General features: G+C 31.7%; 1 protein-coding gene across 1 annotated transcript in view; it reads left to right on the forward strand.

Annotated features, from left to right (window-relative positions):
• The window catches only part of LOC134722395 (hemicentin-1-like), a 147979-nt gene that overhangs the window by 59293 nt on the left and 68346 nt on the right, over positions 1 to 20340 (forward strand). The window contains exon 8 of the mRNA XM_063586013.1: positions 19936 to 20208. Coding sequence (XP_063442083.1) covers positions 19936 to 20208 — 273 coding nt within the window. The remainder of the gene's footprint in view (positions 1 to 19935; positions 20209 to 20340) is intronic.

Here is a 20340-nt window from a genome sequence, read left to right on the forward strand (position 1 = left end):
TCCAGATTAGATTTAAACGATCAAGTTTATTTCTTTATAATGCATAATTGGGACAAATTCGTTGTTCAAAATTATTTTCCAATTGTTATTTAGATTTCAAATATGCATATTGAAAGTAAATTTTAGTATTGTTTATTGAATCAATTAAAATTCAGATCAAATCCGCTTAAAGAAAATAAAACCGGCGAATGACACTCATTTTTGTTGAAATTGGGTTTGACTGACCTTAATTGATATTTTGTTTAAAACAATTCTTCAAATTAAATATACAATTAATTTACGTTTTTAAGGGGGGCATTGAACCTGAAATAAATACTAGTAACAACAATACAGGGTAACAGTATTTTGAATAATTTTTGAAGTGTTCCAATATAATAAACCAGAGACACATAACTTGTAATTTATGTCTCTGAATGAACGAATGATAATTTTCACGAATAGAAAGAAAAAAGCAAGTCTGTCCGAAAGGTGATTGTCAATTTGATATTTCAAAGGCAAATGTATAACTATAGTGTGTTCATTGTATACTTAAACTTAAACCAGAATGCGTCGAAATATCTCTGCATGTTTATAACAGTCACAAGTCACTTCTAAAATTAAAGATCAGCGATCGATTAAAAATTCATGCAATAATATTTTGTTAAAAGTGATCGAGATGCCCTTATCAGGTAATTCAAATAATCGGACCCTTATTTTTCTTCTTCCAAAACACGTTAAAGTTAATATCAGAGCCATATAATTCATGTTTTATATCTATGCTAGTACTAGTATAATTTTCTCAGATTATATTCTCTGTTGATATGCATCTTTCTTTTAAGGTCTTTAAAAGTCTTGTTTTTCTCTAACACTTTAGAATAGTATATCGGGACCATTTCTGAAAATAATCTTTCAAAATGCAAATTTAAGTTTTAGCCTTTAAAACTTGTATGCCAGATAATTTGACCACATGACAAGAAATCTATAATAAACATTGGTCACGCACGACAGATTCCGATGTGAGACAGTCACACGTGCCGTTACAATAGCCAGTGTACACATGTATGTCAAATAGGTCAGTTGATTGGAGGAATGTTACCGAAAACACGCCTACCTCAAACTAATACCCAATCAAACGCCTCTACCAGAAACATAAATAATACATATGAGATTTGGTTGCGTATTCAACATTTGAAAAAGTTTATAAACTCTTCATTCGAGATGCAACTTTCCCAATAAATTTCAGCTATCTAGTGATGAAAAAATATAAATTTAAAAACTTATACAAATTAAAAGTTTTTCGAATTTTTCCGTAGTCTATTCGTCAAAAAAAAACCACCAGCAATCCAAAATATAAGAGATCATAAAATACAAATCTAACAAGACTCTCAAAGGTGTTTGCCAAAAATTATTTGAAATAAAAGATTTTTGTGCAGACGAGAAACAACATTGTATTATATAATTAGCATGAGAAGTAAATTTGACCAAATGAATGAAAAAAACTTTTAACAGAGTAAGTGCACATATTTCTAATGGCGACATCCACCCATATCCAGGTTACGTCGCCGAAAAAGAAAAGTATATTAATAATAATAATTACGATGTCAATTTCATGATGTTATAGGATTAAAGTTAGAAAGAATCTTAAGCACGATTCATGTTTCCCCATGTATAGAGATTAAAACAGATTTATAATTTTTATTTTTAAATTAAATTCTAAAATACAAAAGCATGGCATTTTGTTTTTGTTTTACTTCTTTTCCGACAAAGTTATTTGCCACATGTGCACGACTTTGATTTGCGCCAACTAAATGACTAACAAGTTAGAGTGTGGTCAGATTGCTATGCTATGACTTCATCAAAAACTACCTTGACAAAAACTTTCACCTGAAGCGGAACGAATGGACAGACGAACGAACGAACATACCCACAGGCCAGAAAACATAATTCCCCTCTACTATCGTACGTGGGGCATAAAAATAATTTCCCGATTTTTAATGTCTTCATATATGAAAATAAATTATGAAAAGTGCACCACAAGAAACAAACTGGTTAAAGTGTTCCAGCTCCATACCAGTCTATTCTTCAAATGCATGTCCGTCGTCGCCTGTCATCACATTCAAGCACGCTTGCAAGAAATAATAAACAGTATAGAGATACGGGTACAATACACATTATAGATAATTTGTCCGATCACCTGAAAAATAAAATTGGTTCCAACGACAAAAAACGCTACGAAGTATTAGATTCAATTTTTGGTTCTACCGGACTTTTCACAGCTCAATTTCAAGATGAGTTTAATAAATAAAAAAAAAAAGCAACAAATCCAAACTTCAACACGTGCTTAAAAAAAATATATATATAAATGTGAAATAAATATTTAAAAATATATATATATTTTAGTCACTTATTAATATGAACATTCGATATATTGCCCCAGTGACCGTGTGAAATTTATTATTTACCAAAAAATTACACTTGAGAAAATACTTCTTCATTCTTAAAAAAAATATTAATACAATTTCAACAATTCATTTATTAGTATCCAACTTTACCAAACTTGTCGATTAAACAAAAAAACAAGACAGAACCAATTTAATGTCATATTTTCTTTTTTTTATAACTATAACTCCCGAAATTAATTTGAAACTTTGATACTCAATACTTTTCCAGCAAAATATTCCGGCGTTTTGCATTTGCGCCGATCTGCACTTCATTTGCGCCGATATTTTCTTTCATTTGCGCCGTTTTTTTTATAGGTAAATTACAGGTGAATAGATATAAAAAGATGTGATATGAGTGCCAATGGAAGAACTCTCCATCCAAGTCATGTTATTTTTCATTTAACATTATAGACCTCTTCCATTAGCCAATTGTCAATCATAACATGTATATAACTGTTGTCCCCTGCTCACAGTGGGGAGGTGGAAGAAGGCCTACAAGATACATTTCTTCTTATGCATGTTCAATGTAAAAATGTATATAATTTTAAATTGCAACCATCTATAGTTCCGTAACTTTCTATCAAAGCGTATAAAAGAATGGTCGATAAGTGCGTATATTTTTGTTAAATCAATATTTCTTGTAAATTTCAAACTGTCCTCCACTTTTGACAACGAGTACTTACATGTCCCCAAATTTACCATTGGAAAAAATGCACGTGTAAGCAGATTTTTATTTTATCAAATCTCTTTTTGGAATTATTTAGATTTTTATAAATAATATTCTTTACACCAGAAATGTTATTTATAAACAGTAATGACTAGTATATCACTATCAGCCACGCAAGACAGAGATGTATATATTTATCAAATGATTATACACCTGAATGATAGTTTCAGTCGTGTACACTGATGGATACGCTCAGATGTGAAACTATGCATGAACTTGCAAGTCCGACAGGAAATCGCTTGAATACCTGGCCGTGTCACCTCACAATACATTTGGGAGTAATACCTTTAGCCATGCTGGTGATCAGACAAGGGAAGGTCTGAATTTATTTTAAAAAGTTTATTACATAAAAGAATTATGGACAAATTAGGTTTTTGAAAAAAAAAATCACGGAACGTCAGGGGTAATACTTGTACAAGTTAATTTTATTTACTTTACATATAAAGTAATATAAGTAAATAAATAATGTTTGAATAATCTCCCGTTAATTTTGTCCGAGTGTTTTTGTTGATTGCGGTTTGTCATATATTTGTTTGTTTGTAGCTCCTGTATACTAGTATGATATAAACCAAGTTGTCATCACTGTTGGGTTTCTCATCTGAATTTTTACATTAACTCTGTTAGATGCCTCTTTCCAAGCCGAGCATTTTATAGGGTCTCATTATGAAGTTTAAGTTTTTGGTCATTGCTGAAGGGTGTGCAGTGACCTATTATATAGTGGCTAACAAGAAAATCACTTGGTCTACATGGTTTATGGTTTATAGTTATGATAGTCGTCTCATCAAAATTCAAACCCAGTGGCGGATCCAGGGGGAGGGTTCGGGGGGGTTGCAACCCCCCTTTTTTGGGACGATCAATGCATTTGAATGGGCACATTAAGTTGGACCCCACTTTGTCCTGGGTTGGGAACCCCCTTTTTGAGAAGGCTGGATCAGCCCCTGATACCATATTCCCTTAGGCAAAAATAAAAATTAAGTTTGTTTCCCCTCCCCCACCCAGGTCAAAAAATTATGTTCCATAAACAATCGAAATTATTTTCGTTCCCAAAAATCATAAAAATAATCTTTTCTATTTTTGAAAAGTGTTGAAGGCAAAAGGATTGGTCATCTAAAAAAATACACTCAAATTCAGCACAAACTATTCAAAGGATGCGCTGACTGGACAAGTCAATCCATTCATGTAACCATGCTATGACAGCCAGTTAAAAAAAAAATAACCTCAAACCTTCCTGGTCTGTTTACAAGGGTAGACCATGGGGATGGGAAACAGACATTCTTTAAAATGTGGCCTTATTCATATTTTTTTTTATTGAAATTCTGTAATAAGAAGATTTTACTAGTCTTTAAGTATCACATATACTTTACATTATCAATAATCCATTAAAAAAAATTCCAGTCAAAACAACCATGCCAGACAGAGATGACAAATAATGTACACTTTACAGTTCTTCCATACCCCAAATTTATGGTTAACCGTTTATAGAAACCATGGTAACAGAGAAACAGACTAAACATAAAAAACATGAAAATGGTGTCATAGTCAGATGAAATCAGCTAATAAAAAATGTCAAACATGTTCACCTTACATTCGTTCCATATGCCAAAAATAGTGATCCTATACTACATGTACAATGTAGTTACATGTAATAGCAATTCAAAACATTCATGACCTTCTGCTGTTGTCTTCTCTGTAGTCGGGTTGTTGTCTTGTTGGCACATTCTCCATTTCCAGTCTCTAATTTTATTACAAAGTATATGAGAAACAAACCTTTAATCCACTAACATGTTTAACCCCACCACATTATTTATGTATGTGCCTGTCCCAAGTCAGGAGCCTGTAATTCAGTGGTTGTTGTTTGTTATGTGTTACATATTTGTTTTTTCGTTCATTTTTTTACATAAATAAGGCCGTTAGTTTTCTGGTTTGAATTGTTTTACATTGTCTTATCGGGGCCTCTTATAGCCGACTATGGGGTATGGGCTTTGCTAATTGCTGAAGGCCGTACGGTTATCTATAGTTGTAAATGTTTTGTCAGTTTGGTCTTTTGTGTATAGTTGTCTCATTGGCAATAGCACCACATCTTTTTTTATATACTAACCATGTTAACATTGTATTAAACTGAAATAACCTTAATCACTTAAATTATCCATGAAATAAAGTCAAGGTCAGGTCAGGTCAGGTCTACTAGACAAGTAGACCTTGCAAGATACTCATATACAATAAAATGTATCCAATTACATATATAATAAAATGTATCAATTACATATAATAAAATGTTCAGTATAAGAGATCACTTCACTGATTAAATAACAGTATATTTTACATGCAGTCACTGAATCATGAAAATGAGGTCAAGTACAATGGACATGATGATATAATGACAGACTGAAACATCATAACATATTAGCTACTAGTACATGTATCTGAATACAAGACAAGAAACATCCAGCTCTTTTAGCTTTTAAAATGTAAAGCTCTATAAAAATAGCTTACATCATCCCCCTAAGACTGTAATACATATTTCTTGCATACAACCAACTTTCATGACTTTCGTGTAAGGCGAGACAAAATAAAATGATACTTTGAAGTACATGTATTGTTTAATATGTTCGACTACTACATGTACATGTACTAGTATAAAATGCCAGTTTTAGAATGAACAGTAATTTAGAAGATTATCAAAATACATGAAGATACATCATTGTACATTTAGACTATTATAACTACAAATGTATACAGCAAGCTGTCATTTGACTCTAACCAACAACTGTACCAGGGCTGTAAAGCTTGTCTAGGTTGGTGAAACTTCCATCATCATGCATATGACACTAAATAATAGTGACGGACCGTGACAGACCCTCATGGAAGGTCAAGAAGGTTTAACACACCATGGTGGTACATGTAGCCAACAGTAGCAATGGCAGCATAGAAATTCTTAAATATTTTAAATGAATAATTATCCAAGGTGAATTCAGATATATACATGTATGATCATGATGATGCACTTTTAGTATTGACAATGATTGCAAGATAATCACAGAAACCATGAATTTCCATTATTCCAATTTCCTACATTTTTTCCTATGAATTGTAAGTTTGCTAATTGTTCAATTCACAATTTCCTTTTTGTACAATCAGAACATCCCATCAACATCATGGCATAATGCTGTTAGCTTTATCAACCTTATTTCCAAACGCAATAAGTAACTCAAAATTATGAATGAATCCACCATTTCACAATTTACAGCTACAGGTACAAATGAGGTACCGTATTTGAGTAATTTAGTGACACTATATATTTCCTATGTATACATGATATATGCCCCTTCATAATTTGGCTGGGAATCATGCTCAAACCAATGTGATATCTTATCTACAAAAAAAATATACATTAAGAATTAAGTATTTATTACATGTATCTAAAATTAAATAAGTCAATAGCATTAATACTATTTCATATATAACTACATGTATTTGTCACAATTGTAGTATAAATAATAATTCAACAAATTCTTTTAATAATACTTTTTTATTTTAAAATAGAATTTGTTGAATATTACTACAAACATGACAAAGCAATTAGTATGTATAGATTATAACATGCCCTTTTCCATATTGGCCCTGGTATCATCCCAAGACTCTCATATTGGCCTCGAGGCTTTAGCCGAGGGCTGATATGGGTTGAGGGATGATACCCGGGCCAATATGGAAAAGACATGTTATAATCTGTTTATCACATATTTCAGTTCTGCAGAAAAGAGAAAAAAGGTCAATTATAACAATTTAATGAAACATAAAATGTAAAACTTAAACATTTTATCACAAATGTGGCATTAAGGAGGCAATGACGTCACATCATTTGGAATCAGGGCACAATATTAATATACTCTTTTTTTGCCCCATGCAATTTTGAGGTTATTGCATATGCAAAACTTAAGGTATTCATTACAAATACATGAAATATGTGATAAATTATAATTAGTGTACATCACCCACCAGTGGCTATATAAATAAGTACATCATCATCGTAACATGTGAAGATTGGTTGGTTATGGGTTATAAAAAAATCCAGTGACAAATATTTCATGCAAATTTTAGGACGTGACAGTTATCAATACATTATTAGACATACAATACAAAGAATTCTAAATTTTTCTATACTTGATAATCAGCATAAATTTATTTATTTATTAAACTGTGAAGACAATCAGGTCCTTAATGCTGTTGGTAAATTTATAAAAGTGAATAGGAGTTAGTAATTGTATTGTATCTGTATGTCAAAAAAAATGTTTGTATCTATACAAATCAATATTCTTTTTTTCCCCTTATTCATGTATGCTCTGTGTGTGCCTTGTGGGCCCTTTATTGGAAATAAAATATGTTCTGTTCTATAAATATGTAGGGTTACTCGATCAGGGGGTTAGGTCTTGTAATAGGCCATCCCGCACAACCAAACCATTGTGAATACCCCACATGTTAGGCAATAAACAGGTGTGGATCCAGCCCTTTTCAAATCATGCATTGATCATCCAAAAAAAGGAGGGGGTCCAATCACAGGAAGAATTTTTTAGCAAGCCCAAATTCTTACTTTGCCTTTGAACAAGTTACTGTGCAAGAATGTTGTGTATTAGAAAGTCGATTCATACCTGTATGCACAAATGTAACAAATGTAAACATTTTCCCTTCAACTGTTCAATTTCTTGGCCGGATCAATGATTATTCTCATGTCTGATAGGCATGTTCTACTCACCAATTGTAATTTCCAGTTCAGCTAAGTGTTCAGCTATAAATATTGTGCTGCATGCAGTGTCCATCTACCATGTCAACGATTTTGTGCAAAATAAGTTTGCCATTTGAAGCGCTGACAGACACTGCCGACATGCGAGAGGTATTTTAATAAAGAGGGTACGGTAACGTTAAATCGTTTACGGGCGTAGAATTATTTTCCGTTTTTAATAAAACTTGTCAGATTTGATTGATTATCGTCGGAAAATTTCCCTAATGGATAGTAATTTAAATTAAACCAGCTTTATTATGCTGTATTTATGTAATATATATAACCTGGTTTTTAAATGTACTTCAGGTACACTGACGTATAATCATTTTTTTGATAATTTATCAAACCTATTTCAAATATATGTAAATTGAATGATTTCATAAGCCTTTTTCTGCTATATAAATATTCAAACTTTATTTTTTAACGCAGTCTTCTGGAATGTAATAATTTTTTTTATTGAGGCTCTCGAATAAAAGTAAAGATGGAAAGTCAAACGCATGAGTCTGGCAAAAATGAACAGACAATAAACGGAAAACGATAAAAGATATAGTTTTTCCCTGCCTCAAATTTTATACTAAAATGCAATTTATATAGCTAACATTAAAAGTTAAATGAGAATGCATTCATTTACAATATTAAAAAATGTTACATCTTAAATTTAATTAAACATATTAAGATTACGTTTTCAAGTGTTCACGGCCGACATCCGTAATTATTTAATAAGGGTGTAAAAATGATCTGTTGCGTCAAGATGACACATTTTTCACCACTTCAGTCTCACTCTGTAATTGCATAACCATGTATTGCAATCACTTGTTAACCATAAAATATAAAGGCGCAGGTGCTTTTATTAAATAAATAAATGTTATTTCGGCAATCTGTTGATTTTTTTTAGTCAATTCGCGGCGGTTTGTGCAGCAGTATGTCTCTGAGCTACTTTTTAAAATATGTAAACAAAATTGTTAAATTATTAAATAGGAAGAAGTAAGAATTCAAATGGAGTATTTTTTTATTTAATTAACATGATTAAAGGGACGTGATAGACTCTCAGTTAACATAAACCGTCTTCTTTCTATTTTTTTTATATTTTATTCTTAAAAGGGGAGCAACCCCTGATAACCAACGGGAAAGTTTAACTCGTTTTGTGTCCAAATTATTAAAATCTGAACACGACTGGACACGGTCTGACAACATCTTGACGTAACTTTGTATCCATGGTCTGTTTTGGTCTGACACAGTCGTAACGGATCTAAACAGCTCGCTAGAAGATTCAGTCTGATTTATCTTGACATGCCTTAACGGACTGATTTACCTAATGAGACTATCGATCGGAACGGGTAACTTAACGATCTGACAAGTCGTGACGTTTTCCTCTAGCGGTAAATCCAGTCAATTAAGATATGATCAGACCAAAATGACCGTTTCAGACTGAAATCGTGCTACTAGTGTTATGTTTTGTTGTACAAATCAGCATGAGGTATCAAAACTACGGAAATGTGGTTACGTATCAGTATTTTGAGTAAACAGAGGACATGCTGGCACCCTAAATTTATGCGAAAAATAATTTGTTGTTATTATATTGTAATATTGATGTCCATTGTATTATACATTGAATCCTGACATAAAAAATATGGATGATTTACTATGCGGGTATATAAATTTACAAATTAAAGTGCACATATGGTCAGTTTTGGTCAATGCTGTCAAATAATTTTGTTGAACAAATCAGCATGAGGTATTAAAACTACTGAACATTTGTAACGTATCAGTATTTTGAGTAAAATGAGGACATGCTGGCACCCTTAATTTAAGTGAACAAAAATTTGTTATCATTGTAGTGCAATATTGTTGTTTATTGTAATAATACATTGAATCCTGACATAAAACATATGGCTGATATACTATGTGGGTAAATAGATTAGAAAAATAAAAGTGCACATTTGGTTAGTTTTAGTCAATGCGGTCAATTAATTTTGTTGTACAAGTCAGCATGAGGTATCAAAACTATTGAACATTTGTAACGTATCAGTATTTTGAGTAAAATGAGTACATGCTGGCACCCTTAATTTAAGCGAACAAAAATTTGTTGTCATTGTATTGCAATATTGTTGTCCATTGTAGTTATACATTAAATCCTGACATAAAAAATATGGCTGATATATTATGTTTTGTTGTACAAATCAGCATGAGGTATCATAACTACTGAAATGTTGTTACGTATCAGTATTTTGAGTAAACAGAGGACATGCTGGCACCCTAAGTTTATGCGAAAAAAAAATTGTTGTTATTTTATTGCAAGATTGCTGTCCATTGTATCATACTTTGAACATGTTGAATTCTGACATGAAAAATATGGCTGATTTACTATGCGGGTATATAGATTTACAAATTAAAGTGCACATATGGTCAGTTTTTGTCAATGCGGTCAAATAATTTTGTTGAACAAATCAGCACGAGGTATCAAAACTACTTAAAATTTGTAACGCAGCAGTATTTTGAGTAAAATGAGTACATGCTGGCACCCTTAATTTAAGCGAATGAAAATTTGTTGTCATTGAATTGCAATATTGTTGTCTATTGTAATAATACATTAAATTCTGACATATGGCTGATATACTATGTGGGTATATAGATTAACAAATAAAAGTGCACATTTGGTCAGGGTCCGTGTAACACTTATCAATTCAAAGTTTTAAAAAGTTTTGAAATTTTAGATTTTTGGAATTTTGATCAAAGTTTTAAAATATCAAAATTTCAAATTGTGTTAAAGTTTTGAAATTTTGAAATTTTAACCAAATTATTAAAATATCAAAATTCTAAATATCGTTTATGAATTTGATAGTTTAGAAATTTGATCAAACTTTTAAAATACTAAACCTAACGCGCAATTTTGATTATTTCACTTTTTGAAAGTTTGATTTTTTAAATGTTTGCTTAAAATATCAAAATAGAAAAGGGGCAATGAGAGGGATACCTGTAAAAAGCGAAACGAAATAAAAGCGGAACGAAACGAAACAATATAAATTGAAAACATACTGATACTGACAAGTTTATGTATGAAATAAAACGGACATGTGTATGCGGTGCAAAATTGGATGACAAAATTAATATTTCTTAAAAGAAGATAATCTATTTAAAAAAAACCCAGACGTACGGCTCTGATATTGAACATTTTACCTGCTGGTTTTATGATACTGAATGCATAGTGTCCTAATTAAGGTTGTTCTAGTCCACAGTGTGGGAGGTTTTTAATATAATCTTATTTACGCTGAAATTAAGACGGTACTAAGATCCAATATCAGCAAATTGGAACCAAGATACTGTTACAAGGTATCTACAAAAACTCATCATAGATGGATACCAGAATGTAAATTTTGCCGGTTTTTGCGCCAGACGCGCGTTTCGTCTACAAAGACTTATCATTGACACTCGAACCAAATGAAGTTAAAAAGGCAAATAAAGTCAAATAAAATTGTAAAATTGAAAAGGCCAAATAAAGTAAGTTTAAATCCAAAGTATAGCTCTGGTTTTGTAAAAGTTGAAACCTTTCATATCATATATAAACGTATACCATAAATATTATTTTCACGAGCATTCATATTTATGTAATAGTTACCGCTGTACTACATTAAGCACCCAACTTGCATTCATGTTTATGTAATAGTTGCCGCTGTACTACATTAGGCACCCATCTATCCAGTTGTAGGTGCAGGCATTTTGAAAGTTGAAAATTGTGTTCAAAAGTTTCTATCAGCGATAAATGGTAATCTTCTGGGGAACCAATATTTAGATAGTCCCTGTTTTTTACTTGATATTACCACTAGGGGCTTCGATAATGGTACATTAAAATATTCTGATCCCTAATTTGATGATATCATATTCTGTGCCCGCAAAGGACCAAAGAAAAATTATCCATGCCTTTTAGTGTTAAATTTTGAACCAGACAAGTTGATTAATAGCGATGAAAAACTTAATAAAATTGTTAGTTCTTCGACAAAACAACCTCACCCCACTTTAAAAGTTAAATGGTTGCTCCCTTAAAGACAACGTTTGGACTGGTTATCATACACGTAGCTCCATTATAGGTTCTAAATCAACCACTGTTTTATAATAGTAAACAAAAGGAATAGATTGTTTTGTATTAAAGGATATTATTGTCCCGTATTTACATTTTGTTATTTGGGTATTTTTAAGTTATCGTACGACAATCGACTTTGAACAAACTAAAAGTACACATGTACATCCAGTCAGAATGGGGCGTGCAAAGAGAAGCCACACTGTCAGTTGCATGATGGATTTTTTTCCATTTTTGGCCGTACACTTATGTTGCTCTCGAAAAACCAGTACAATGTAAAACGCTGAATTTTAAATAAAGAATTCACCTACGGAACGCTGAAACTGAAATTTGAAATTCAAGAAAAATAAGAACGAAACAATTAAAGAGGTGTTTGACCAATGTGAAGTTAATACTTATTTAAATCCATCTATAAGGGAAACTTTGTCCTCGGAAGTTGAATCTTACGTTTCTTCGTAATTTGTATATAAACAACCTATTTTAAATTATCGATTTTTTTTTGTTGCCAGTGAGAAATATTTCATGAATGTTCCGGAACAAATTAGCAATAATTGCAACAGGGAGAGAGTGTGCATAATGAAGACATATAAAACGTTTCAATTAGTTTATAAGGTCTTATGAGGTCTGAAGCTGGCGTATGATAGTAACTGCTAGCCTTATATATATAGTAGTCCTTTGTTATTTTATTATCATTGTCATGTTGATTAGTTTCTTAGTTTGTTTCCTATTTTGACATAGGACTTGTATTTCCTATTAAAGTGCGTTTTACTGTTCGTATTACTGTGTGTTTTTCATTCTTTATTGGCTAGAGGTATAGGGGGAGGGTTGTGATCTCACGAAGCATGTCAAACACCGCTGCATTTGTGCGCCTGTCCCAATCCAGGAGCCTCTGTCCTTCTAAGTTTTGTATGATTTTGATTTTAGTTCATTGTTATATTTCGGAGTTTAGTATTACGTCTATAATCACTGAACCAGTACATTTTTTTGTCTAGGGGCCAGCTGAAACATACCTAACACAACTTTCATTGCAACGCTATATATTAAGTATCATTTCTTGGAACTGAAATAAATCATAAAAGGCAATATATTATCATCATGGCTTTTGCAATCGATAAACAAGAAAGGAAAATGTTTTAAGTTGTATGCGACCGAAGCGCTTTTTCTGGATCTACCTTCATCAGGAACGTCAAAAAGGCGAATAATACTATATGGTTTATTTCGAGTTGGTCATTTTTCACTGATACTTCTAAATGTTGGGCACTGGGAACACAAAATAACTTTGAATTATTTATCTCAAACGCTAAACCTTATATAAGAGATTTAAATCAACGTAGTTGATTCCGGTTTAAATAGGGTTTAATTATATTTTTTTTTGATAGATGCACAACCTTAAAAATTTCAGGATACTGTTATCCCATGTGATGTCTAATATGTTTCATAAAAAAACCCGACTTCTTCTTTTCATTATTTATTTTGTTATTAAGAATGATTTGATATATTTCATGCTATTTATTTATAACTAAGAATAGTTCTTATCAGAGCCGTGTTTACATCAGTGATTACAGGTACGGTGTTTAACCCCTCTTGTCGCCCCTTTATATTTTTGATATTTTAAGCAAACATTTAAAAAATTAAACTTTCAAAAAGTGAAATAATCAAAATTGCAGGTTAGGTTTAGTATTTTAAAAGTTTGATCAAGTTTCTAAATTATCAAATTTATAAACGATATTTAGAGTTTTGATATTTTAATAATTTGGATAAAATTTCAAAATTTCAAAACTTTAACACAATTTGAAATTTTGATATTTTAAAACTTTGAACAAAATTCCAAAAATCTAAAATTTCAAAACTTTTTAAAACTTTGAATTGATAAGTGTTACACGGACCGGTCAGTTTTGGTCAATGCGGTCAACTAATATTGTTGTACAAGTCAGCACGAGGTATCAAAACTACTGAAATTTTGTTACGTATCAGTGTGTTGAGTAAAAAGAGGACATGCTGACATCCTAAATTCATGCGAAAAAAAATTTGTTGTTATTGTATCATGTGTATTGCAATATTGCTGTCCATTGTATTATACATTGAATCCTGACATACAAAATTTTGCTGATCTACTATGCAGGCACACAGATTTACAATTTAAAGTTCACATATGGTCAGTTTTGGTTGATGCGGTCAAATAATTTTGGTGTACAAATCAGCATGAGATACCAAAACTACTGAAATATTGTTACGCATCAGTATTTTGAGAAAAAGAGGACATGCTGGCACCCTTAATTTATGCGAACAAAAATTTGTTGTTATTATATAAGATTGCTGTCCATTGTATCATACATTGAATCCTGACATACAAATATGGCTTATTAATTTACTCACATATATAGATTTACAAATTAAAAAAAAGTGCACATTTGGTCAGTTTTGGACAATGCGGTCAAATAATCTAGTTGTACTTGTCAGCATGAGGTATCAAAACTACTGAAATTTTGTTACGTATTAATATTTTGAATAAAAGGAGGACCTGCTGGCACCCTAAAACGATGCGAACAAAAATGTGTGATTATTATATTACAATTTTGTTGTTCATTGTATTATACATTTAATCCTGACATAAAAAAAAATATGGCTGATTTACTATATGGGTATATAGATTTACAATTCAAAGTTCACATATGGTCAGTTTTGATTGAAGCGGTCAAATAATTTTGTTATTATAGTCATCATAAGGTTTTGAAACTAGTCAAATTTTGTAACGTATCAATAGTTTGAATTAAATGATGACATGCTGGCACACTACATTTCTGCGAACAAAAAGTTGTAGTCATGTGTTTAAATGAATTTAACTATTGCTGATTGTGGCTGCATAGTTCAAGGATGTATAACTAACAAGAACGTATACAACTAACATCAAATATACTTCTTTTCAAAGATATAAATAATAAAGTGCAAATATGGTTGAATTTAATTATTGGAAGATATATGCAGTGCCCGTTATCATTGTAACCATGCAAGATCGTTTTTAAAACTGATAGATTATCAGATAACAGATAAATTTGTGTTACCAGCAACGTTTTATGCGTACTTAATTTTCAAATGTTTGTATTTTATCCTGTTTAAAAAACGAAAGTATTAACTTTACTGTATTTTCGATGTTTATACTAGGAAACACAGATATTTAAAATATTTAAAAAAAAATCGATTTACAGCGGTCCTGGTTACAAGTTAATTTTAAATTAGTGTTGAGCAGACCAGTCAAAAGTTAACTTGGGAACAGGTCTGGTTTTGATCGAATTTGTTAAAGCAACGGTTAACTTATATTAACTTTGTGGCAGGACTGGTTTCGAAGTTAACTTATGTTAACTTTATGACAGGACTGGTTCCGAAGTTAACTTTTATCTATAGCGGACCTGTTTTCAAGTTAACTTTTTGGCAGACATACAAACAGTCCTAGGACCAAGTCCGCTTTTCAAGTTAACAAGATTTTGGTCCTAGGACTGGTCAGAGCAATTCTTAATCCGGTCACAGGTTAAATTTGACCAGTCCAAATGACTGGTTATCAGGTTAACTTGCTGTACAGGTTAGGACTGCGCCCATCTGTATTATATGTTACAAATGCAGGGAACAGCAATTTTGTAGCCAATTCACCAACTGTATAAATACTAGTACTGACATTTTTACCACCGTCCCTGCATCTGTACCTAAGTCATCAGAAAAAAAACACCACAGAACAAATCAATTACACTGTAAATCGTAATTGTAGGCAACACCTCAAGAAGCTGTTGCATCTGTATTACAAAGAAAGGCCCATGCATTAAAATACAACAAAAGGCCATAGTACATGTGATTACTAAATTATAATACTGGTACATTTGATAACGATTAACATCACTGGGTCGATGCCACTGCTGGTGGGCGTTTAGTTCCCGAGGGTATCACTAGCTTAGTAGTCAACACTTCGGTGTTGATATGAATATCAATAATGTGGTTATTTCTATAAATTTCCTGTTAACAAAAGTTAGAATTTTTCGAAAAACTAAGGATTTTTTTTATCCTAGGCATATATTACCTTAGCCGTATTTGGCACAACGTTTTTGAATTTTGGATCCTCAATGCTCTCCAACTTTGTACTGTTTTGGCTTCATAAATATTTTGTTAGGCGCGTCACTGATGAGTCTTAAGTAGACGAAACGCGTGTCTGGCGTACTAAATTATGATCCTGGTACATTTGATAACTATTTGTAACACAAAGTGTTCTATGACCAACTGATTTAAGATGTTGTCCGGTTAAAATATATTTTATCGTATCTTATCTTATAGACGATAAAACCTTGAAGACCAGGACAAATACAGATAATTATACATATATTCAGACTGAGAAAATCAGCATCCCATTTGAATTTGTTCGATATTATTAGTCTTCTTGACAAGATACGTTGTATGACACTTTATGCGCATAAAAGGTGTTAACAAATAAACAAAATCCATATAGAAAAAACTCAATAGTCTTGGCTTTGTGTTTTGTAGGAATACTGATTCCAGGTATGAAAATAGATGATGTAACGTTTATTTCTTTTATTATAATGAGCATTCATCGGGCTATTTAAAACATAATATAACTATCTAATCGAATGAAAAGAACTCTGGGTAAAATGACCCTGGCTCTTTTATCTTTAAAAATAAATTTCGTCTAAACTGACATGAATATATAGTTATCAAAAGTACCAGGATTATAATTTTATACGCCAGACGCGCGTTTCGTCTACATAAGACTCATCAGTGACGCTCAGATCGAAATAGTTAAAAAGAAACAGCCACAATAGCATAAAGATATATATAAAACAGATTTGCACGTTCTTACATGAGAGAAAGTTAAGGCAAATTATCTTATATAATAAAATAATTTTATCATATTTAAGAGTTTTGTTTTCGTTTACCTCAAAACCACAACATAACTATAACATTGTATAATAAGGGTAATTAAACCGTATTATGTTGCTTCCTGTTTTGGATGGTTTTTTTTTAAAAAGCTTAATTCTTTCTCTTTTCCTTTATAAACACTACGAAAGTTAAAAAAAGAAAATGTTCCTCTGATTAGTGTTGAAGTACATGTATTAAGTTATACCTCCTGCTTGGCGCAAACTCGTTAAAAAATCACACCAGGTCAAATAGTATTCAATTCTAAATAACACCATTTCGAAATTGTAACATTCTGTCAATTGGAATTACAAGGCTTTTTGAATTCGCTAAATAAGTAATAAACGAGTTTGAGAAAAAAAAAGGGCTTTCTTTGTTCCTCTAAAATACATTTGATAAGGAAATTAAACATTATTAAACGCTTCATGTCTTTAATTTTGACAAAAAATATTTAAATTGGATTGACATATTTTATAACCATGTGAAAACTGTAACTGTGGAACACATTTCAATATATTTATAACTTTACTCCACTAACACCATAAATCGATACTATGCTTAAGTTAATATTGAAAAGTGTAAAGTAACCATATAGTATATCTGAAACATTCAAAATACGATTAGTAACATTGCAAATATTAGACACATTTGAGTTTTAAGATTATTTAATCTGCCTGTTTTAATTCTGTTTTACAGTAGACATAAACATGTAAGTCTATGGCTTTGAAGTTATATTATGTCTTTATTGAAATTTTGGTTTCAACGCAATATTGAATTTTTATTTCTATTACTAAATTAAATATTCTAATATTAAATTTCTAGCCAGAGGAAATAGCTGTTGTTAAAAACAGTTCCCAAATTGAAAAAAAAACAATAGATAGATACAAAATATAGATTTAAATAGGTTAACACTTGGTCGAGTATTGGCCATACTTGGTCGGGAATGGTTCAAATGCGTTCAGTACTGATCTAGGAAAGGTCGAGTACAGTTTCAGACTGTTAAGAATGGTTCAGACTACAGTCCAGTATTATCTAGAAAATTCTTACCGATTCTGGCTGGTCTAGTACAGAGACAGGCCACTTCATACTATAGCATGTTTGTAGAGATTGCAAGCCTTAATCTGTTGACACGTCTTTTACTTTTAATATTTTACCTCACAGTACACAATTGATCAATAAAAACTGAACTGCACAGTTTAACACCTTGGACATGTTTAAATTGTATTTATTGATTTTGTGAAACAATAAGTTATTGATTAAGATATTTACCACTGTCATCATGAATATAAAAATAATTATATGATACGATTACCAAAGATTCAACTCTCAACAAAGAACCAAATGACACAGACTTTAACAACTATAAGTCAACTTACGGCATTCAACATTGAGCAAAGTCCAAACTGCATAGACAGATTTAAAATGCCCGAATTGACAAATGTAAAACAATTCAAACGAGAAAAATAACGACCTAATATATGTACAAAAAAGAACAAACAACAAATATAAAACACATCAATAAACGACAACCTCTGAATTACAGGCACCTGACTAACAAACACTCAGAGTGAACGACAACCCCATATCCCAATCGATAGTATATCTTACTCTACATCTTGCAACATTCTTTCTCTTGTTCATAAAGTAAAGTATTTGCAATTTGCATCTGATCTCAACTGGAAGTCAGATATATAGAGAAATTAGAATGCAATAACATTGTTTTATTGTAGCAAATCATATAAACGAAACTGCACAATTTTAGCTATCAAAAGTAACAAATGTTTTTGAAAGAAACTAACTGAGTTAACATTTCACAAAAGAAATCACACAAAGCAAAAACAAACATATCATACAAAGGAAACGAATCCCCCCAAAAATCAGGTTTTATGGAATTTGACCAATTCTGATTTATTTATGTTTAAAATTTCTTCAATTAATCGCAAGCGAAGCAAATCGCAGAATAACGTTTTATTACTGGGTCTTGCGTGTGGGAGATAAATAAAGGCAACAGTAGTATACCGCTGTTCAAAACTCATAAATCCATGAACGAAAACAAAATCGGGGTAACAAAGTAAAACCGAGGGAAACGCATTAAATGTAACAGGAGAACAACGACATAACACTAAAATGTAAGACACACAGAAACGGACCGAGCATCAGACAAAATGACACGAGAAAAATAAATATTACATCAAAACCAAATACATGAATTTGAGATAGACAAGTACCGTGACACGTCTTATCGCAATTGTAATTTACGCTCAAAAATAAGAGAAAACAAACGACACAACGTTAAAATGCAATACAAAGAGAAATGAACAATAATATCACAATGGCCATATTCCTGACTTAGTACAGGGCATTTTTAAAGGAAAAAAATGTGGGTTGAATCTGGTTTTGAAGCATGCCGAACCTCGCACTTTTATGGCAATGTGAAATATAACATCAAAATGACAACACAACATCACAGGACTACAATATAAATAAATTGGAGAACACACTTGACAGAGAATCACACGAACAACAGCCAACAAAAGGCACAAGTTCAAAATTTTAAAGAGAAAGAGAGAAAAAAACTGTTTGTGTAGTAGAAGAATTGATGTCCATATGTTCGTGTTTGCTGATAACATGTTTTTCGTGCTTTAAATGCAAATGTAGCCTTCCATAGTTTTAATTAACATATACAGATTAATTGATAGATGAACTTTATCATTTTGACCCAGATATCATTCCGACAACCTCATATCACCAAGCGACATAATTTAATATTGTTAAGTCAGACACTAGTTGTAAACTGAAGACACTAGAGTAAGCTAGAAGTCACCTGCTCGAGAGAACCATACTATGGGTTATCAGCCTGGGTGTGAATTTATGGCTAATTTACGTCCGCTCGTTACACATATGCACAAACTATGATATTTTACTAAGTATAGGATAAATTGTAATAAAAGCCACGCTACCAAATAGTATATAATTTAAATATTACATCACGATAAATATTCTACATTCTGTTGTTATATAGATGGCCCTGCCGTTGTTGACGTTTTACCTCAGAAACAGTTTCACACAGTAAACGAAACTGACAGAGTGACAAATATAACATGCACAGCAGATTGTAACCCCAGATGTATATTGACATGGACAGGACCTAACTTGCCTACCAAGCTTTCTGGTATTGCGTCATCTATGCTGAATATTCCCAATATTGCCAGGAACCAATCAGGAACGTACACCTGTAATGCTTCGAATTCTGTTGGTAGCAAGATATCATTACATATTAATATTAGTGTGAACTGTAAGTAAATCGTACGTTTATATTCAGAAATAAACTGTTCTTTTTTCTCTGTTATTTACAATACTGAATGATGACAATTTAGTGTTTCAAGCTATTTCAATGTTGTTATGTCGGATGATAAATGTTATCTTG

This window comes from Mytilus trossulus, chromosome 6 (genome assembly GCF_036588685.1).
Source record: "Mytilus trossulus isolate FHL-02 chromosome 6, PNRI_Mtr1.1.1.hap1, whole genome shotgun sequence".
NCBI lineage: Eukaryota > Metazoa > Mollusca > Bivalvia > Mytilida > Mytilidae > Mytilus > Mytilus trossulus.